At 44.9% G+C, this 19,702-nt stretch overlaps 1 protein-coding gene across 1 annotated transcript; it reads right to left on the bottom strand.

Annotated features, from left to right (window-relative positions):
* Positions 1 to 55: 55 nt before the first annotated feature.
* LOC113421145 (cell surface glycoprotein MUC18-like) lies at positions 56 to 18,460 on the bottom strand. The gene is made up of 8 exons (XM_087971080.1): positions 17,950 to 18,460; positions 10,444 to 10,568; positions 9,260 to 9,461; positions 7,913 to 8,055; positions 6,935 to 7,100; positions 6,031 to 6,166; positions 5,661 to 5,761; positions 56 to 484 (listed from the first exon to the last, which is right to left on the bottom strand). Exons 1-7 carry the CDS (start codon positions 18,026 to 18,028, stop codon positions 5,674 to 5,676), a joined length of 939 nt encoding a protein of 312 aa, XP_087827206.1. The 5' UTR covers positions 18,029 to 18,460; the 3' UTR covers positions 56 to 484; positions 5,661 to 5,673.
* Positions 18,461 to 19,702: the final 1,242 nt, after the last annotated feature.

Raw genomic sequence — 19,702 nt, 5'->3', positions numbered from 1 at the left:
GGCTTCTCTCTTTATTACAAATTTTCTTCTGCTGGAGAACAAGCGCTACTGTAGAAAAGAGCCAATGCTTGTTTATTTTCAACAAACAAAAGGTATAATAATCCAGTGCCTTATTCTTCATTCATTGACTCTTAAGTTAAAAAGTAAAAAATATAAAGAGACAGTATCTGTCCAAACATGAAAGAAATAATGTTTGTCAGGGTAGATATTGGCCAAATGAGCCACAGGGGAAAAAATAGTATTTTAGCTTAGAAAGAATGGCAGGCAAAGAGCAGCTAATGTAGCTGGAAAGGAGAGATTCACAGGCACCCCGATATCACTTCTGCCCCCCTCAATTTTTCCAAACGGGTCCCCCCAAAAGTCAGGATAACAATTCCCCTAAATATACACAAAAACAACCAGTTACTGTACACTGAGGATTATTGCTGCCAGTCTATAATCAATACAGGAAAAAAAGTTGGATCTTGAAAAAGTTCACTTCATCCTATGGAAAGGGAAAAAACAAAAAAGGTTAACACAGCTGGTAGTTGTTGCGAAGGATATTTTAACTCAGTGTTTTTCAAAATTTGACAACTTTAAGATGTTGTGTGGACTTCAACTGCCAGAATTCCCCAGTCAGTGTGGAATTCTGGGAGTCGAAGTGCACCCATCTTAAAGTTGCCAATTTTAAAAAATCTGATTTAGAGGGATCCTAAAGGTTTAATGAACAGCCCCTGGCTTGATATTCTCCAGATACAAAAGTATTACCTCACACCCAAATCCTCCAGTTCAGTGTTTCTCAACCTTGGCCACTGTAAAATGTGCAGACTTCAATGTCCAGAAATCCACACTGGCTGGGGAATTCTGACAGTTGAAGTCCACATGTCTTAATGTTGCCAAGATTGAAAAACACTGCTCCAGTTAGTGCCAACTGGTATAAGATACCCAAACAAACTCCATGAGGAAATCCTAACTATCTCCAGCAACAGCACCTCACTGCTCCAACTTCTACAGTGGTGCTTAAAAATAGATGAATCCTTTCGAACGTTCCAATATTCCTGCATAAACATGACCTAAAATGAGATCTGTTCTCTACATGTCCTAAAACAAGATGTTCTGACCCAGGAACCAAGAAACAGACGCTTTGTCCCGAAAAATCCTTTTTTATTTAGTTACTGTGAATTCATGGCATTCACACACAGAAAAGTCCCGCCAATAATACTTCCACGGATTAATTGTAAGAACAGATCTTATGAGTCCTTGGATAGTTACCAGGCCGAGAGCTTCCAGTCGCAAAGCTGTAAATTAAGAAGTCTCTGTGAGGCACGAACCAACCATGATAAGTAAATCTTCCAAGCGAAATAAGAACTATTGTCTCCTGCAACCACCACTCCCCTTTTGCTTCTATTTATTCCCCAGGAAGGGCCCATTCAGCGTCCACGTGTGCCTTTCTTCCCAAGTCAGCCCCTGTTCCTTTGTTTGTTCTCCTCTCCTGACAGCTCTGCGCATACACGCATCTGGAACAGGCCCCAGCTGTTCTTCTTCCTCACTTATCTCTGACTCCGAAGGCAGCTGGGAAATGTTGGATGGTCCTGGCCCTATCTCTGCTTCCAACATAGAGCATCCATCAGAGCCTTCCCCAGACTCCAGGACTGGGCCAAATTCCTCCCCAACCTCCTCATTGTCCAAGTCTGGCAGTTGGCAGACCACAACACAAGATACAGACAACCCAATTAAACAACCCCCCACACACACAACATTATACTTATTCATTGATTTGTTGCAGGAAATGATCTCCTAGGCTAATTTTAGGAAGTGTAGAGAAAGGGTCACGTTTGAGGCCATGTTTATGGTGGAATATCGAATGTTCAAAAGGGTTTGCCAACTTTTAAGCAGAATGTCAGGTGATTTTTTTGTGTGTGTGCTGACCTTCCTATCTCTCTCAGCATTCTAAAGGAGAGCCAAACAATTTCATTTTTTTAATAACAGTCTTTCTTTAATATCTTCCCACTGCTCTTTACATCTGTTTTGCCTAAAACTGTACTGAAAATCTGTTCAAGGAGATTTTGAGAGAATGGCTTCCCGAGCCTTTAAAAAAACAACTACAACGATATAAATAAATTTGCAAGATAAGTCCTCTCCTTTTTTAAGCTGCCTGAACTATAAAGTCAGATCGACCTCAGGCAATGCCACGGGGGAAGCATTTTTAAAACCCTCCATAGATTTCTGAATGATCAGATTCCCCTCCAGACACCAACATATCAAGGAAAAATGTCTGCCCATTTCCCCCCAAACGACATATTTTGTGAGTTGGTTTATACAAATAGTCCTTGGGTTATGACTGTAGCAGAGCCTGCCTATCATGGTCACAAGTTGTGACCATTGTGAAACAGGTTGCCTATGTGAGTAACCTGATTTTTTGCTGGGGATCGTTAAAGTGACCACCATGGTCGTAAAGCAGGTGTCCCCAAATCTGGCAATTTTAAGACTTGTGGACTTCAATGCTCAGGATATGCTGGCTGAGGAATTCTGGAAGTTGAAGTCCACAAGTCTTAAAGTTGCCAAGTTTGGAGACCTCTGCCCTAAAGCGATCACTGCGGCTGTTAAAAAAAACCAATGATTTTTTTTAGGCGCCAATTTTACCAAAACAGAAGTAAATGCCAAGTTTTGGCAAAATCGTCATAAAATAGTGACCATGTGACACTGCCAATGGTTATACATGCCAGCTGGCCGGCCAAGTGCCCAACATGAAGTCATGTGATGCCGGGGCAGCCATTGAAACTTCAGAACTAGGTTTTAAGAACCCCCAGGGAAGTTCATTGTGATTTCAAATGGTCATAAGATGAGGACTAGCTGTACTCTTTTATGGAAATAATTATGAAGAATTATCAAGAATGAAATCACGGGACTTCCGGTTTGAAGGGCTTTGGCGACAGACAGAAATCCGCGATCGTGCGCGGTTTCTGTCTGGGCTCGCCGCTGGAACGCCCCGAGCCGGCTGGTTTTGGGGCTAAGCCACCCTGTAGAGGTGGTGAAGAGGGGGGAGACCGCCAGCAGGGTTGAGGAGAGCTGCATCTCTCCTCCTCAGCTGGCCATTACTCCCTTTCCCGAAGGCGGTTGCAGCGGTGGTCAGAAATGGCCACCACAAAGGAGAACTCGACCGGAAAAGAATGTGCAGGAGGAAGATAAGAAGTGAAAGTTTTGGCTGACCGGGTTAAATTGTAAAAGCAACAACTAAGGTACCCTGGAATTTAAACTTACAAAAAATAACATCGCTCCCAAAGAAGAGTCGGAAGCAGCGAAGGAAAGTTGAAAGGGAAAGGTTTAGCTTTTTTTTTCTTCTCTCTCCTTCCCTATACTGACAACTAAGAGACTTAAATAAGAAATCGGAAAAATCCGCTTTGACATCAATAGGCAATTAAGCTGAAAATAAAACAAAATGCCAAAGGGATAATAAAGATTTCTGGACATTAAAAATTTTCTTTTTCATAAGCAGGAAGGGAGAGAAAAAGAATAAGGGCAGGATCTGGAAGAGGGAGGAGACTGCCTGGAATAAAAAAGAATCTACAGTAAAACTTCAACAACTTCTAAAAGATATATTTTAACTGAAACTTTGCAACTAAATAGTAACCCCAGGAAGAGAAAGTGAAAAAAAGAGCAAAAAAGAAACAGCTTGCGTGTGTTTGGATTATTTGGTGATCTTTGGATTCTTGGTTATTATATTTGAATGACTAAAATCAATCGGGTGGTTGTTTAAAAATTTATACAGTGGCACCACTTCTGGATCAATTGAAAATGGAACTTAAAAAGTACAAAGAAGATGCACAAAAAGGGAAGGGTCCTTTTGGCTTCATTTTTGAATTCTTAGAAATGGCGATTTGGAACTATGAGAAACAACAAGAAACGACTGCAAAACAAGAAGACTGGGACAAAGAAGAAGCCATCTTTAATGAACAAGCAATTTTATGTGAGGAAGAAAAAGGAAAGGGGGGGGGGAAGAGAATGGAGAATTTAAGACTTAAAAAAACAACCAAAGAAAAGAAAAATAATTCAAAAAATAAGTATAATACTGGAAAGCAACAGAAAAGGGGAATACAGAAGAGAGAAATAGAGGTAGAGAGACAAGGGGGTAAAAAGGGGAGAGAGAAGAAGATTGGGAAGAAGGAAAGGAAAAGAAGTTACAAAGGACCGGAGCAAGATATAGAGAAACAGGACCTATTTAGAGATAATGGGTGAAAATCTAAATGAAAAAGGGATTCTCTAAAGGTACATAAGATTGTATTGTTATATTAGTAATAGAAATAACTTTAGAAAATTGGAAACAACGTATGATTAAAATGAGGGATAAAATAGTTAGTGTAATTTAGTGAAATGTTTGTGAATAAAATAAGTGAAATAAAATAAATGAGAAAATTGAATTAGGAAGGAACGGGAACATTTTAATTAGTTAATGTTTTATAAAATATAAGTGAAGGGGGGGGGAATTAACTATGGAAAGCTTATAATTGTTCCCATAGAAGTATGATATTTAATTGAAAAGTAATGTTAAAGATGTTAAGACTTTAATGAATATTAATATTAATGATAGAATTGAATTGGAATGGAATGTTTTAATTATATACATTTATAATTTTTTCTTTTTTTTTAAGAATACAGTGTGTATTTTAAGAATGTACCAAGCAGAATCCGAATGGAAGTTATGTATTATATTGAATGTTACAACTTTAGGGAAAAGATATAAAGGCGTCATACTCCAATCAGTAACTATAGGAGAAATTTTGTTTAATGAGAAAAGATAATAGATAATTCAAACAGAACAGACAAAAAATATAAATACAATGATTTGAATTGAGATGAGATAATTAAAATAAAATTGAGAAAATTAAAAGAGGGGAGAAGCTATGCAGAAAATGTAAAATGGTAATAAGATATGGAATAGAATATAAAAATGAGCATGAACCTGAATTTGTGTCTGTACGAAGAAATGTAACCCGGGATTACGCTACTTTCAAAAAATATGTTTTATTTGTATTTTTTTTCTCTTTGTGAAAACTCAAATAAAATTTACAAAAAAAAAAAAAAAAAATGAAATCACAGATAAACACTCCAAGTGGCCTCAATGACCCTCTAAAAGGATGCAAATGGCCAGCTGTCTGCAAGGAATATAAATCAGGGGTGTCAAATTTGACTTCATTGAGGGCCGCACCAGGATTGTGTTTGACCTCTGAGGTGAGCATGGCCAGGGTGGGCTTGTCACTCATGTCAGGGGCACCTGTGGAGGTCCGAGTGCTCTGAGAGGGAAAATGGAGCTTGGGTGGGTCATGCGTGCCTCCTCCCCAGACCCTGTTTCCGGCCGCAATGGCCGCTCTGTTTTTGTTGGCAGAGGCATCCCGGGCTGGTCCTTTGTTGGCAAATCTAAGCACCCCACAGGCTGGATCTGGCCCCTAGGCCTTGAATTGGACACCCCTGTTATAAATCCTTCCATCCCCCACTATCCTGTCAGAGCTGAAGAAGCTTCTTGGATGAGAAGCGAAATGTCTTCAAAAGGAAGAAAAACAAGAAAGTCCATGGAAAAACCATGACCTGAGGATGACTGAGAATCTCTGTAGACTTTGATCAAGGATGAAGAGATCTTCCCAGGATTTAAAAAGAAATAGATCGCGCTATACAAGTTTACTAACCGGTGTATCTGCTTCACATCACCAGAGGCTGGGTGTCTGTAACAGAAGGCACAGAGTCGAGGCTCCCTTTGTAAATGGGGGTGCGCTGGCCAGATTCCTCCCTAAAAAGAAAGACCAACATTTAACTGGTTGTCCCCACTGATGCATAAATACACAAACTGAGAAAGATATGGCCTAGGCTGGTCTGAGGAACGAGGCAAACTAGGTTACCGGTCACTCCATGTTTGTTTATTGCATTCTCACTTCCCAGGGGTAGTCCACAAATCTCCATTAAACTCAGGCGCAAAAAGAATTCCAAATCCCCACCTGGGACCAGATCAGGCACGTCCCTGACCACCGCAGCCCCCAAATAATCCCACCGGACACTCACAAAGCCATTTTCTTCAGGGCAGCTGCCCGGTGACGCGGAATAAGGAAAGCGAAGACCAAAATCAACAGCAGCAGCAGCACAGCTGGTAGGGCCACCGCCAGGGCCAGCATTGGGGTGCTGAGGGACAGCACGGACTCTGGAGAAGACAAAAGGGTCAACATCAAAATGGGAACCAGCCTCAGTGCCCTCCACCCACCTGCCTCCATCAGAGGGCAGAGAAAGGTGGTGGTCAGCCCTGCCCCTAGGATCACCCACAGGGGGACAGGAGCTAAGGTGTTATTAAAAGAGGAGTGGCACCAGCAAGCCTTCAAATTAGGCAGGGCTGGTTCCACAGGGTGGTTTTCCTGAGGATTTTTCCCCCCATAAAAGACGTGCCAGATTACACGGAGTGTCTGAAATCCTAGTAGGTTTGAGGGTGGAGGTTCGTTCTCTGAGGTTGTGGGTTGGTTTTCGAACGTTTCATTACCAGCCTAGGTAACATCTTCAGCGGAGATTTAGGGGATGTCATGAACTATGTTTTACAAACCTCCATGGTTGTGTCCACACAGCAAGCTAGTCTTTGCTGAGTACATTTTGGCTGACTTTTTCCACAAAAGAGTCACCCAAGATCTCAATCCCACAGAAAGGTGTCTGCAAGTAACTCCCACTAAACAGTAGGATTTAATTTCTAGGTAATCGTATGCTGCAGGGCTGGACTGTAAATATTGTTGTCTGTGGCAGCAGGAAAAGAGAAATGGGCTTGATTGGGCCCAGGAGTCACTGCTCAGATGTTCCTAAAGATGATGGATCTCAACAAGGGACTCCAACACCTGATGGGCTCTTTTCCAGAAAGTTCTCCCAACAAATACGGAAGATACCAAGTGGCCAGACTTCATAATGGACACCCAAATTCAGGGCTTCTCACCAAAACTGAAGCTGCGTTTGGGGCTCTCCACGAGCAAGCGGATTGATTTGCTCTTGGTCAACTGTGGCAAAGTTGGGTGGTGGGCTTGGCAAGTATAGGTCCCGGCTTGCTCCTGGGTTACCTTGTAGATAGTTAAGGAACCTGAGGGCAGGATCCAGTCATCGCCCTATTTATAGGAGAGAGAGAGAAAAAAAGAAAAGAACCATTAACAGAAAGCTTTTGATCTACCCAATGAAGCTATGAAACTCGGCTAACTTTCTGACACCTGCAAAGATGATTTGGGAAAGTTGTCTGTGGAGATTCTCAATCGTCCAGGTCATGGTTGTCTCAAGGGTGCTTTTGAAAAAAGGCACCTGGATTTTTTAGGTTTTCTCCCCCCCCCCCTCGTTGAAAACACTTTGCCTTTTCATCCAAGAAGCTTCTTCAGTTTTGGCTGGATGGTGGAGAAAGAGAGCTAACGACCGACATGCAAAGAATATAAATCCTTCATCCCCCGACATTTAGCCAGAACCGAAGAAGCCTCTTGGATGAGAAGCAAAAGGTTTTCAAGAAAAACAACAACAAGAAAAGTCCAGTTGCCTCTTGAAAAACCACCTGTGGGATGATTTGGGAAACTTTGACCACAAAACAACCTGGAGGGAAAGAACTATGCTTAAGAACCTTCTCTCCCACAACTTTTGGCTACTCTCCAAAGCACCAGGAGAAGAAGCAACGGATGAAAACCAATCAAGGAAAGAACCAACCTAGAAACGAGCAGAAATTTCCTGACCACGGGAACCATAAACCAGGGGAACGACTTGCCTCTAGAAGTTCTAAACGCTCCAACACTGGAGGTTTTTAAAAAGAGAGTGGATAATCATGGGTCCTAAACGGTTTACGTTATCCTGCTTGAGTGGAGGGTTGGACTAGATGACCTCTACGGTCCCTTCCAACACTGTTATTCGGTTCCATTCTGAAGCCTTTGTCCCGCTCCCTTACCTCTCGAATCCACTCGTAGTGCGGTGTCTGGGAGGCATCCGCTGAACACTGAAGCTGCAGGCTGTCGTCTTCAAGGACCGATATGGAGTCCCCTACGGTACCACACCAGGAGTTGGAATTGCTGACAAAGACCTTGTGCAGATCTGAGGAAGGGAAGAAGACATGGAAAGTCAGATCTCTTCCTTTCCCATCATCCCCGCCCCTTCTCAATTCGGAATGACAGCCTGGTAGGGGGTTCAGGGACTCCGTTGCTGGGGCTCCGAAGCGATTTTCCATCTATCCCACCCACGCCTACATATATCATTCTGTAAAGAACCAGCATGGCTCCACGTCGGTTGCTTCTGCTTCTAAATCTGTCCTGTTAATGGAGCCGTGCTGGTTGAGAATAAACCGTGCCTGCAAGAATATTTTTTTCCCCCTCTGCTCATAAAAGTGCTTTTTATTGGTGTTTCAAATCTCTCTCTTTCCATTCTCGGTCTTCTTCAGGTAAACACTCCACTGCAGATCCCAAAGATAGGCAGACTGTGAACTGCAGGAGTATAGTCTATGTCAGGGGTCTCCAACTGGCTGGGGAATTCTGGGAGTTGAAGTCCACCAGGCTGAAAGTTGCCAAAGTTGGAGAACCCTGATCTAAAAGGAAAGAGTAACACAATCTCCTAGTCCTTATCTCCTGTTTATCTACTGCCCTCTGGTGGCTAGAAGGACAGCAGCCAAAAAAGCCAATGCAATCCTAACTTGCATTAACAGTGGGATACAATCAATATCAAGTGAGGTACTAATACCACTCTATAAAGCCTTAGTAAGGTCACATCTAGAGTACTGCATCCAGTTTTGGTCACCACCCTATAAAAAAGATGTTGAGACTCTAGAAAAAGTTCAGAGAAGAGCAACCAGGATGATTAGGGGACTGGAGGCTAAAACATATCATGAACGGTTGCAGGAACTGGGCTTGGCTAGTCTAGTAAAGAGAAGGACCAGGGGAGACATGATAGCGGTCTTCCAATATGTGAGGGGCTGCCACAGGGAGGAAGGGGATCAAGCTATTTTCTAAAGCACCTGAAGGCCTGACAAGGAATAATGGATGGAAACTGAACAAGGAGAGATTCAACCTGGAAATAAGGGGAAACTTTCTGACAGTGAGAACAATCAACCCATGAAATAGAAGTTGCCCTCGGAAGTTGTGGGAGTGCCATCACTTGAGACTTTCAAGAAGAGATTGGACTCCCATCTGTCAGAAATGGTGTAGGGTCTCCTGCTTGGGTGGGGGGTTGGACTAGATGACCTACAAGGTCCCTTCCAACTCTGATTATCTGTTATCTGTTAAGGGGAATCCAAACCCCCACATACACTCCATCTGCAAGTCCAGTTCATCCGAGATGGTGGTGTTGTCGGTGGCATTCAGGCTGGTACAGCGGTAGGGTCCGGCGTGCCAAGATTGGATGTCGCTGATGGTCAGCAGGAGGCGCCCATTGTCATCATTCACAGTGATGTCATAAAACCAGCAACGCAAGTCATGAGATCCATCCAAAGAGATCCAAGAACGGAGCCACTGGAGATGGGAGAAAGAGCAATGTTGATCGTGAGCCTTAAATTGGCCAAAGCTCACTGTTTGTGGCTGGGGGATTCTGGGAGTTGAAATCCACAAGGATTAAAGTTTCCAAGGTTGGACACCCCTGATTTAAAGCTAAATCTTATTGGTATCGTATTTTGATTGTTATTGCTCTGTTGCTTTGCATGTACATTGAGAGCTTCTGCATCGGAGACAAATTCCTTGTGTGTCTAATCACACTTGACCAAATAAAGTACACAATACTATACTATACTGTACTGTACTGTTCTGTTTGATTTTACATTCTGTTCTATTCTATTATTCTATTCTATTCTATTCTATTCTATTCTATTCTATTCTATTCTATTCTTATTCTTATTCTTATTCTTTTCTATTTTCCATACTATTCTTATTCTAATTCTTATTATTTTCTATATTCTATTCTATTCTATTCTTATTCTTTTCTATTCTTTTCTATTTTCTATTCTTATTCTAATTCTTATTTTCTCTATTCTGTTCTGTTCTGTTCTGTTCTGTTCTATTCTATCTGATTCTGTTCTATTTTCTATTCTATTCTATTCTTATTCTTATTCTTTTTATTTTCCATACTATTCTTATTCTAATTCTTATTATTTTCTATATTCTATTCTATTCAATTCTCTATTCTATTCTATTCTATTCTATTCTATTCTATTCTATTCTATTCTATTCTATTCTATTCTTATTCTTTTCTATTCTTTTCTATTTTCTATTCTTATTCTAATTCTTATTTTCTCTATTCTATTCTATTCTATTCTATTCTCTTATTCTTTTCTATTTTCTATTCTATTCTATCTTATTCTTTTCTATTCTATTCTATCTTACTCTTTTCTCTTTTCTATTCTATTCTTATTCTAATTCTAATTCCAAAAATAAAAAAAACCCCAATAATTATAATTCTATTAACAAAGCCTGGCCAAAGCAAATTCTTTGATTAGCCTACCTTGCTATATTTTTGGAAGGTGAAGTCCGACACATTATCCCCAGAATTGATTAGGCATTCCAGAGTCACATTGTTGCCCTCAAGGATGGGGCCCTCCTGGTCAATCAGACGGATGGTGGGGAAGCCTGGATTATAAAGGTGGAAGGAGAGGATTAAATTGCACAATCTTTTTTCTTCTCCCTGTGTCATTTTTTTTCCACTTGGAGCAACCCTCCGACCCACCATTTCCCTCCCACCTGCAGATTTAAGATCTCTAACCCTTCTTTCTCCAATTTGGGGGGTGTTGCTCCTTACTGTTCACCCACAGGCTCAATCCAGTAGGAGAACAACGGAGGTGGAAGGGACCTTGGAGGTCTTCTAGTCCAACCCCGTTATCATTCCGAACAATCTCTTCTTGAAAACCTCCGGTGATAGAGCACCCACAACTTCAGAACGGCAAGCCCTTCCCACAGATTAACTGTTCTCACTGTCTGGAAATTTGTCAGGAACTGTTAGGAAATAGCAGCATGGAAAATAGTGGTGGAGAGGATCACAGATAGTAGGATCCTTGGTGCTCGTCTGAGCTTGATGGCTTCCTTGCAGACATTTCATGGCATTGGTGTTACCTAGTTGGGTCATGAAACAGCTGCAAGAAAACCACCAGCTCAGAGAGCATTAGGACCTACCCTGCTCCTTCCCCTCCCTCCCTCTTCCTCCTCCTCACAAGCTCCACTCCCTCTGACCCTGATGACGTTCCCTAGTTGGGTCATGAAACGTCTGCAAGAAAACCACCAGTTCAGAGAGCATTAAGGACCTCACAGTCCTGCTCCTTCCCCCCTCCCTCCCTCTTCCTCCTCCTCACAAGCTCCACTCCCTCTGACCCTGATGACGTTCCCTAGTTGGGTCATGAAACGTCTGCAAGAAAACCACCGAGCTCAGAGAGCAGCGAGGACCTCACAGTCCTCCTCCCTTCCCCCCTCCCTCCCTCCTCCTCCTCCAAGCTCCACTCCCTCTGACCCTGATGACGTTCCCTAGTTGGGTCATGAAACGTCTGCAAGAAACCACCGAGCTCAGAGAGCAGCGAGGACCTCACAGTCCTCCTCCTTCCCCCTCCCTCCCTCCTCCTCCTCACAAGCTCCACTCCCTCTGACCCTGATGACGTTCCCTAGTTGGGTCATGAAACGTCTGCAAGAAAACCACCGAGCTCAGAGAGCAGCGAGGACCCCTCGTTTCAACCCTGAGGCTACAAATACTCCCTTTTCTAGAGACCATGGAGACTCCAGAAAACAAAAGCAAAGGATCGTTGAACAAATCAATCTAGAGTTCTTCCTGGAAGCCTGAATGGCTAGGTTCAAAATATCCCCTTTCAGACACACATGACGAGGAAGGTCTTGCTGTGCAGAGAAGGGCTGGAAAGGCAGCCGGATGGATGGGCTCACAGTTACAGTGGTAATGGGGCAGGGGTGGTATTCAGCCGGTTCTGGAGAACCGGTAGTGGAAATTTTGAGTAGTTCAGAGAACCGGCCAATCCCACCTCTGACTGGCCCCGCCCCCATCTATTCTCCGCCTCCTGAGTCCCAGCTGATTGGCTGGGTCTTCTTTGGTTGCCCTGCACAGGAGAATGGAGCTGGAAAGCAGGTCAGTGGGGTGGGGAGGGAATGGGGATTTTGCAGTATCCTTCCGCTGCCACACTCACCAAGCCACGCCACACCCACTAAGCCACTCCACGCCCACCAAGCCACACCCACAGAACCAGAAGTAAAAAAAATTGAATACCACCACTGTAATGGGGCAGGGGGCACAGTTTGACAGACCTGATAGACCAGGTTATGGACCAATTATCATGGAGAAAATCCATCTGCAGGAAGTCCTCGACTTACAATCCTTCCTTTAGTGACCACTGAAGTTATAACAGCCTCCCAAAAAGTGACTTACGACAGGTCGTTGCACTTAAAACTGCTGTAGCATCCCTACGTTCACTTGATCGAAATCTGGGCGCTTAGCAACTGGCATGTATTTGCAACAATTGCAGCATCTTGGGGGGGGGGGGTGTCATGAGATCATCATTTGCGACCTTCCCAACCACTGGAGACCAAACGAAGTCGATGGGGTAGGCTGGATTCACTTAATGACAGTATGATTCGCTGAAAAATGAGAGTGACTTGTGGTAATAACGTCATAAAATAAAGGTATGGCTCACTGACGATTCTGGTGCCAACTCTGGTTGTAAATCGAGGACTGCCTGTAGGACGTGGCTTAGAGTTAACACTGACTTGATGGCACATAATCAATCAATCAATCAGTCAATCAATGCACCTCTTGCTACCCGCCAATAGATTAGCAAAAAGAAAACAAAACCTTCAAACAGTCCCGTGGCCCCAAATTCTTTTTTTATTAATCAGCAGCGCAGATTAACAAAATTTATCCTATTATATCCTTTGCAACAACCCTACAGAAAAGCACCTGTATCCCCAAATTTAAAAATTGAGAATTGAGGTTGGGAGAAACTGGCTAGTCTAAAACCACATTTTTCCCTATCTGCTTTGCCTCTGACACTAAGATCTTTGGCAGTTTTCTACTTTGAGTGTTGCACCAGGATGGCTCAGAGTGATTGGTGTTGGAGTGACATCAGATAACTTGAGTTATCTTCACTTTTAGAAGCTTTGCGGGTGACTCTGGGCCAATCACACCCTCTTTGCCCAGCCAACTTCCTAGCTTATTATGGAGGGGAAAGGTGAAGGAACGCTCAAAAATTTACAAAATTGCAACCCTGAGCTTGCAAATTTTGACACCTGCTGCAAATTCTACTGTGCTAACCAAAGACAGGGTATCAATCTAACCAACCGGCAAGCTAGTATAATTCAAGAATTCATGGTTTTAATCTTGCCTTGATATTCAGCGCAACCCAGGAAAAGTTGCAGGCAAAAGTGAAATCTGGGATGTTTCGCTGGAGATAATTCAGGACAGTTTACTTCTTAATAGCAGCCTCATTTCTTCCCTCTCTTTGTTTGTCCTGCTGAATGTTTTCTTCAAACAGATCTTACAGATCTGGCCCTTTAATCCAAATGAACTTCAATTCAAGGTCAAGCAAAAGAGCATTTTTAAAAAGCCTTTTGGTACCATCCATGGCAGTGGTGGGATTAATTTTTTTTTTTACTACTGGTTCTGTGGGCATGGCTTGGTGGGTGTGGCTTGGCGGTCATGGCAGGGGAAGATTACTGCAAAATCCCCATTCCCTCCCCACCCCACTAACCTGCTTTCCAGCTCTGTTCTCCTGTGGAGGGCAACCAAAGAAGACCCAGCCAATCAGCTGGGACTCGAGAGGCAGAGAATAGATGGGGTTGGCGGGGCCAGTCAGAGGTGGGATTGGCCGGTTCTCCAAACTACTCCAAATTTCCGCTACTGGTTCTCTAGAACTGGTCAGAACCAGCTGAATACCACCTCTGATCTATGGGGTATTCTTGTCAAGGATATGGAACTGGGCTGCCATTTTTCACTCTAATGGACCATGTTTGTTAGAACTCTTTACTGTGACCTGTCCATCTTGGGTGGCCTTGCACGGCTTAGCTCATAGACATCTCTGAATCGCACAAGCAACTTTGCCGCAGCAAAGCAGTGACCCATGAAGGTGGAAAACACCCTTCATCAACTTTTAAATTAACAAATCAGTAATGTATTTTTATTGCTTTTAGAAACATTTATGGTTTTATTGCTTTTAGTGTTCTAAGGCAGGGACCCCAACCCCCGGTCCGCCGCCCTGGGGCGCGCCCGCCACTTTGAAACCGGGGACCGGTGTTTTTTTAACCCCCCCCCCCCCCGGGTGCCCCCCCCCCCCCCCACCCCCCCCCGCTTTTCGGAAATCCGAAAACCTGCCCATCTTTTGAAAAATTTTAAAAACCCACCCGGGGGGGCTTACGAGCCCCTGTTCTAAGGTGCCCGGAATTGCTTCGAAGCTTCAAGATAACGTGAAGTATGAATACCACTTTATAATGCCTTGGTAAGGCCATACTTGGAATATTGCATTGTATTGTGGTCACCACAATATAAAAAAAAAGATGTGGAGACTCTAGAAAGAGTGAAGAGAAGAGCAACAAAGATGATTAGGGGACTGGAGGCTAAAACATATGAAGAACGGTTGCAGGAACTGGGTATGTCTAGTCTAATGAAAAGAAAGACTAGGGGGTGACATGATAGCAGTGTTCCAATATCTCAGGGGCTGCCACAAAGAAGAGGGAGTCAAGCTATTTTTCCAAAGCACCTGAGGGCAGGACAAGAAGCTATGAATGGATGGAAACTAATCAAGAAGAGAAGCAACCTAGAATTAAGGAGGAATTTCCTGACAAGCAAGCAACTAAGACAAACCTGAGCACAACCAAGCCCCCACCTGAACAGAACACTCCCCCAGCCAATCAGAGCACAGCCAGGCCCCCAGCCAATGAGAACACACCCCCACCCAATCAGAACACAGCCAAGCCCCCACCCAATCAAGTCAAACCCCCACTAGCAGTTAAAAGGAAGAAGCAGCTGCAAGCTCACATTACTCTGAGAAGCACAGAGCTGAAGACAGAAGCCTGAAGATGATGAATGAGACTTCATCGAAACGTTGCCTAGATACTTCCAATCTTACGCGGGAGAAAACCCGAATAACCAAAGATCCATATCTATCTATCTATCTATAATAATATAATATAATATAATATAATATAATATAATATAATATAATATAATATAATAAATATAATATAATATAATATAATATAATAAATATAATATAATATAATATAATATATATATATATATATATATATATATATATATATATATATATATATATAAATATATATAACATGACGGGGAAAATATTAACAAAGCCGGAATGCCATACATGTAAGTACCCACGAAAACTTAAGAATATATATATATATATATATATATATATATATATATATATATATATATATATATATATATATATATATATATATATATATATATATATATATATATATATATTTTTGAATGACAGACAAGAAAAAAAGGAAAGATATAGATATAGATAATAGATAGACAAGAAAGAAAAAGCTAGAAAGGAAAGATATATAGATAGATAATATAGACAAGAAAGAAAGAAAAGACAGACAGACAGACGATAACCCTTTTCACAAACATGTCCCAGCCTGATTAGTTAAGCTCTGCTAAACCCGAGTTCCCTGTGAAGCCAGGAAGAAAGTTGCCGTCTTCAGTGTTGCTCCGGTGCCGTTTGAAGCCTGGAGGGAAAAAGAAAACTGCTTTTCCACCCCCATCTCCTCTCCCCACCCCCATCTCCAACTCATGAAAAACTCCTCCTCTCCGAAATGTCAACATTCAACTGCGGTTGACTTTAAAAAAAGAAAAAAGGAAATGCTTGAGACCAAGATTACACATGTCCGATGACAACAGAATGTTTTCTCGTGACCCGCCTCACCTCTTCCAGCGACTAAAGCCGGAGCCTTTTTTTTCCCCCGCCCGAAACGTCTGTCCTACCTCCCCGCTTCCCCCCCCCCTCCCCCCCCCAAACCAGGGGTCTCCAACCTTGGCAACTTTAAGACTTATGGACTTCAACTCCCAGAATTCCTCAGCCAGCAAAGCTGGCTGAGGAATTCTGGGAGTTGAAGTCCATAAGTCTAAAGTTGCCAAGGTTGGAGACCCTGCCCCAAACGGAGTCGGGTGAGTCAGGTTCAAAAAAAATCAAAATGGTTAACCCAGCAGAAAATGGGTTTTTCTTTTTTGCATTGCATTGCACTGCAGTCACGCCCCTTTTCCCGCCCCCCCGCTTTTCCCCTCGTTTGTAAACCCTGGTGGGGTTATTTGTCGGATTGATACAGCCTTCTTGCCTTTCTTGCACAATCAAAGCGGCTTGCACAACCTTTGCTCGTCCGTACGGAGGTTAGGACGGTGCAAGCCAACTCAACGAAAAGTGAAAGTCGGGCCGTGAAGAAGCAGGAGGCTAAGGGAAAGTCCCGGAGGTCGGGATCCTAAACAGCCAGGAGGGATCTGGAGTTGCTCCTACTCTCCCAGGTGACTTTTTAAGGAACTCTTCCCCCCCCTCCCCCTCCCCCCAACCACCTTCCGTGCTGCCCTGGCCCAACACACTCCTCTGTTCGCAACAGAAGACCCTACACCCCCAGACTTGAGATTCTAGGCTTAGACAACCTTTGAGCTAAAGATTGGCCTTAAGCATAGTATATAAAATCATATGTTACAACGTCTTATCAGTTAATGAATGTTTCAGCTTTAACCGCAACAACACAAGAGCACACAACAGATATAAACTCAATGTAAACCACTCCAAACTCGATTCCAGGAAATACGATTTCAGCAACAGAGTGGTCAATGTCTGGAACTCACTACCTGATTCTGTGGTCACCTGCTCAAACCCCCCACTCCTTTACCCACAAACTAACCTCTGTCGACCTCACCCCATTCCTAAGAGGTCTGTAAGGGGCGTGCATAAGCGCACCATCGTGCCTACCGTCCCTGTCCTATTGTCCCCAATTATTAGTTCCTATTTTTTTATATTTAAAGCTATGTTTATTCTTGTTTCTCTTGATATTGTAAACTTTTGACAAAATAAATAAATAAAAATAAATAAATGAATATCCTTATTATGCAACATTTGCACTATTCCCCACTATCCTGCCAGAGCTGAAGAAGCCTCTGGGATCAGAAGTGAAACGTCTTCAAAACAAATAACCAAGAAAGTCCAGTTGCCTCCTGGGGGTGGGGGGGGAGCTTTGGGAACAATCAGGACTTGGATGACTGAGAATCTCTACCGACCCTATTTCCACCCTTTAGCCCAGGGCAGAGTCTCCAACCTGGGCAACTGTTAAGCCTGGAGGACTTCAACTCCCAGAATTCCCCAGCCAGCTCTGCTTCCAAGGTTGGACACCCCTGATCTAGGCTCTCCTGCTGGAGCAGAGGGTTGGACTAGTCCAGAGGTCTTCAACTTTGGCCATTTTAAGCTTGGCGGACTTCAACCCCCAGAATTCCCCAGCTCTGGCTTAAAGCAGCCAAGGTTGAAGACCTCTGGACTAGAAGACCTCCAAGGTTCCCTTCACAACTCAGTTCTTCCGTTGTTTTACTAAATCCCCTCTCCCGTGAGCCCGGGGAAGAATTCTGTAGAGTAGGGCTCTCCAACCCTGGCAACTGTTAAGCCTGGCTGACTTCAATTCCCAGAATTCCCCAGCCAGCTCTGCTTCTAAGGTTGGACACCCCATGATCTAGGCTCTCCTGCTGGAGCAGAGGGTTGGACAAAGCTGGCTGGGAAATTCTGGGAGTTGAAGTCCGCTTGGCTTAAAGTTGCCAAAGTTGGAGAGCCCTGTTGCCTTGACTAAGCTTCTGAGCGACCCCGGCGGCTTGGGTTCACACAACCCTCTGACCCCCCACAACCGGGAGCCTCTTCCGTGGCGTGAACCCAGCCTGCCTGGCTACCTGCTTTCCCGAGGGAGGAGGAAGAGGGGGCGGCGGTTATCCCGCGATCCGACTCACCTGCTTGACCCAAGCGGAGGGTCGCGCTTAAGGCCACGGCTAAGAAGAGCCAACAGCCCCAAGGACCAAACTGCGCCATGGAGCTCCGACGGCTGGGCTTCCTCCTCCGCTTCGGCGCCGGGGCTGAAACAAAGCAGGAAAGGAAAGGCGATGGCGCGGGGAAGGGCTTGCGGGGAAAGTCCGACAGGGCCGGGCAGGGGAGGCGAGAAAGTCGGGGGCTACCAGGACCGTCCTCTTGCTCTCTTGCGCTCTCTGGGGCTTTTGGAGCAGCGGAGGCGTCTGGCCAAGGCTGGGCGCGAGGGGCGGGGAAGGGAAGCAGTAAACCGGCGAAACCGGTTCGAGGGACTCGGGTCGGGCAGGGCGCAGGAGGAGTCCCGGAGGGGGCGGGGGCTGCTGCGTTGTTTTGGGGTGTGTGTGTTTGTGTGTGTGTTCTCTCGGTTGGCTGCTTTCCTCGTCCTGCCGGGTGAGAAGCGCCTCTACTGCTGTTGCTGCCTGCCTGCTTGATCTGTCGTTCGACTGGCCGGCCGGCTGGAGGGACGGTTGGACGGACGGACAGCTGGGCGGCTGGATTGATGGATGAATGGACGGTTGGACGGCTGGATGGACGGACGGACGGAAGCTGTCCGGCTGGCTGGCTGGCTGCCTGGATGGATGGACGGTTGGATGGATGGATGGATGGATGGATGGATGGACGGACAGCTGAACGTCTGGCTGGCTGGCTGGATGGATGGACAGCTGGATGGACGGATGGACGGATGGTTGGATGGATGAACGGACGGACGGATGGTTGGATGGATGGACTGCAGGACAGATGGACAGCTGTCTGTCTGTCTGGACTGCAGGACAGATGGACAGCTGGCTGGACACCTGGCCGGATGGATGGACGGATGGATAGACAGATGGACAACTGGGTGGCTGGATGGATAGACAGATGGATGGATGGATGGACAGCTGGGTGGCTAGATGGATGGATGGCCAGCTGGATGGGATGGACAGCTGGGCAGCTGGCTGGACAGCTGGGCAGCTGCTGGACAGATGGACAGATGGGCAGCTGGCTGGACAGATGGACAGCTGGCTGGATGGATGGACAGATGGACAGATGGATAGACAGCTGGGTGGCTGGATGGATGGACAGATGGATGGATGGATGGACAGCTGGGTGGCTAGATGGATGGATGGCCAGCTGGATGGATGGATGGATGGACGGACGGGTGGACAGATGGATGGATGGATTGACAGCTGGCCAGATGGATGGATGGATAGCTGGCTGGATGGATGGCTACCTACTGCGGCTCACTGGACTCCGAGTCCAGAATTGTCCGCCACAATCCCCCCGCAGCTTCATTCTAACTGCCGCCCGGCACCTCCGAACGCCTCGTGAGGCGTTACCATTGCCTGGTGGGTCAGTTGCTCCCCGCTGCCCTTGCCTTGCCCTGCCACTAGAGGGGGGCCACTGGCCCAGGCGAAGTCTGGGCAAATGATGGGATACTCTGCTGGGGATTGCGTGTAATGGTGAAAAGGTTGCACTAGAATTTGAAAGGCGGCAAGTTCTGATTCTCCCATAGGTGTGAAATCCAACTGGGTGACTTTGGGCCAAGCACCAAAGATCCGTAAGTTCTAGTTGGGTACAAAAGCCGACTGAGTGACTTTGGGTCAGTTACTCTCTCTCAGTCCAACTCTCCTCACAGGGTTGTTGTGGAGAAAGTAGGAGGAGGGAGGATTATGTCCACCACTGAGTTGTATAGGAGAAATA

The sequence above is a fragment of the Notechis scutatus genome, chromosome 8 (assembly GCF_049901735.1).
Source record: "Notechis scutatus isolate UNSWTSFEM ecotype Mainland chromosome 8, rNotScu1.2, whole genome shotgun sequence".
NCBI lineage: Eukaryota > Metazoa > Chordata > Lepidosauria > Squamata > Elapidae > Notechis > Notechis scutatus.
Note: the sequence above shows the minus strand (reverse complement) of the source record. Positions and strands in the feature narration are given on the sequence as shown.

What these genes read in the sequence shown, in the direction of transcription:
- LOC113421145 (XM_087971080.1), bottom strand. Translation starts at nt 18,028, where the DNA reads ATGGCGCAGTTTGGTCCTTGGGGCTGTTGGCTCTTCTTAGCCGTGGCC. An exon ending in ACTGGACTTGCAGATGGAGT is followed by an intron (nt 8,056 to 9,259) that starts GTATGTGGGGGT and finishes TCCCTTCCTCAG; the next exon opens with ATCTGCACAAGGTCTTTGTC. An exon ending in ACTACGAGTGGATTCGAGAG is followed by an intron (nt 7,101 to 7,912) that starts GTAAGGGAGCGG and finishes TCCTATAAATAG; the next exon opens with GGCGATGACTGGATCCTGCC.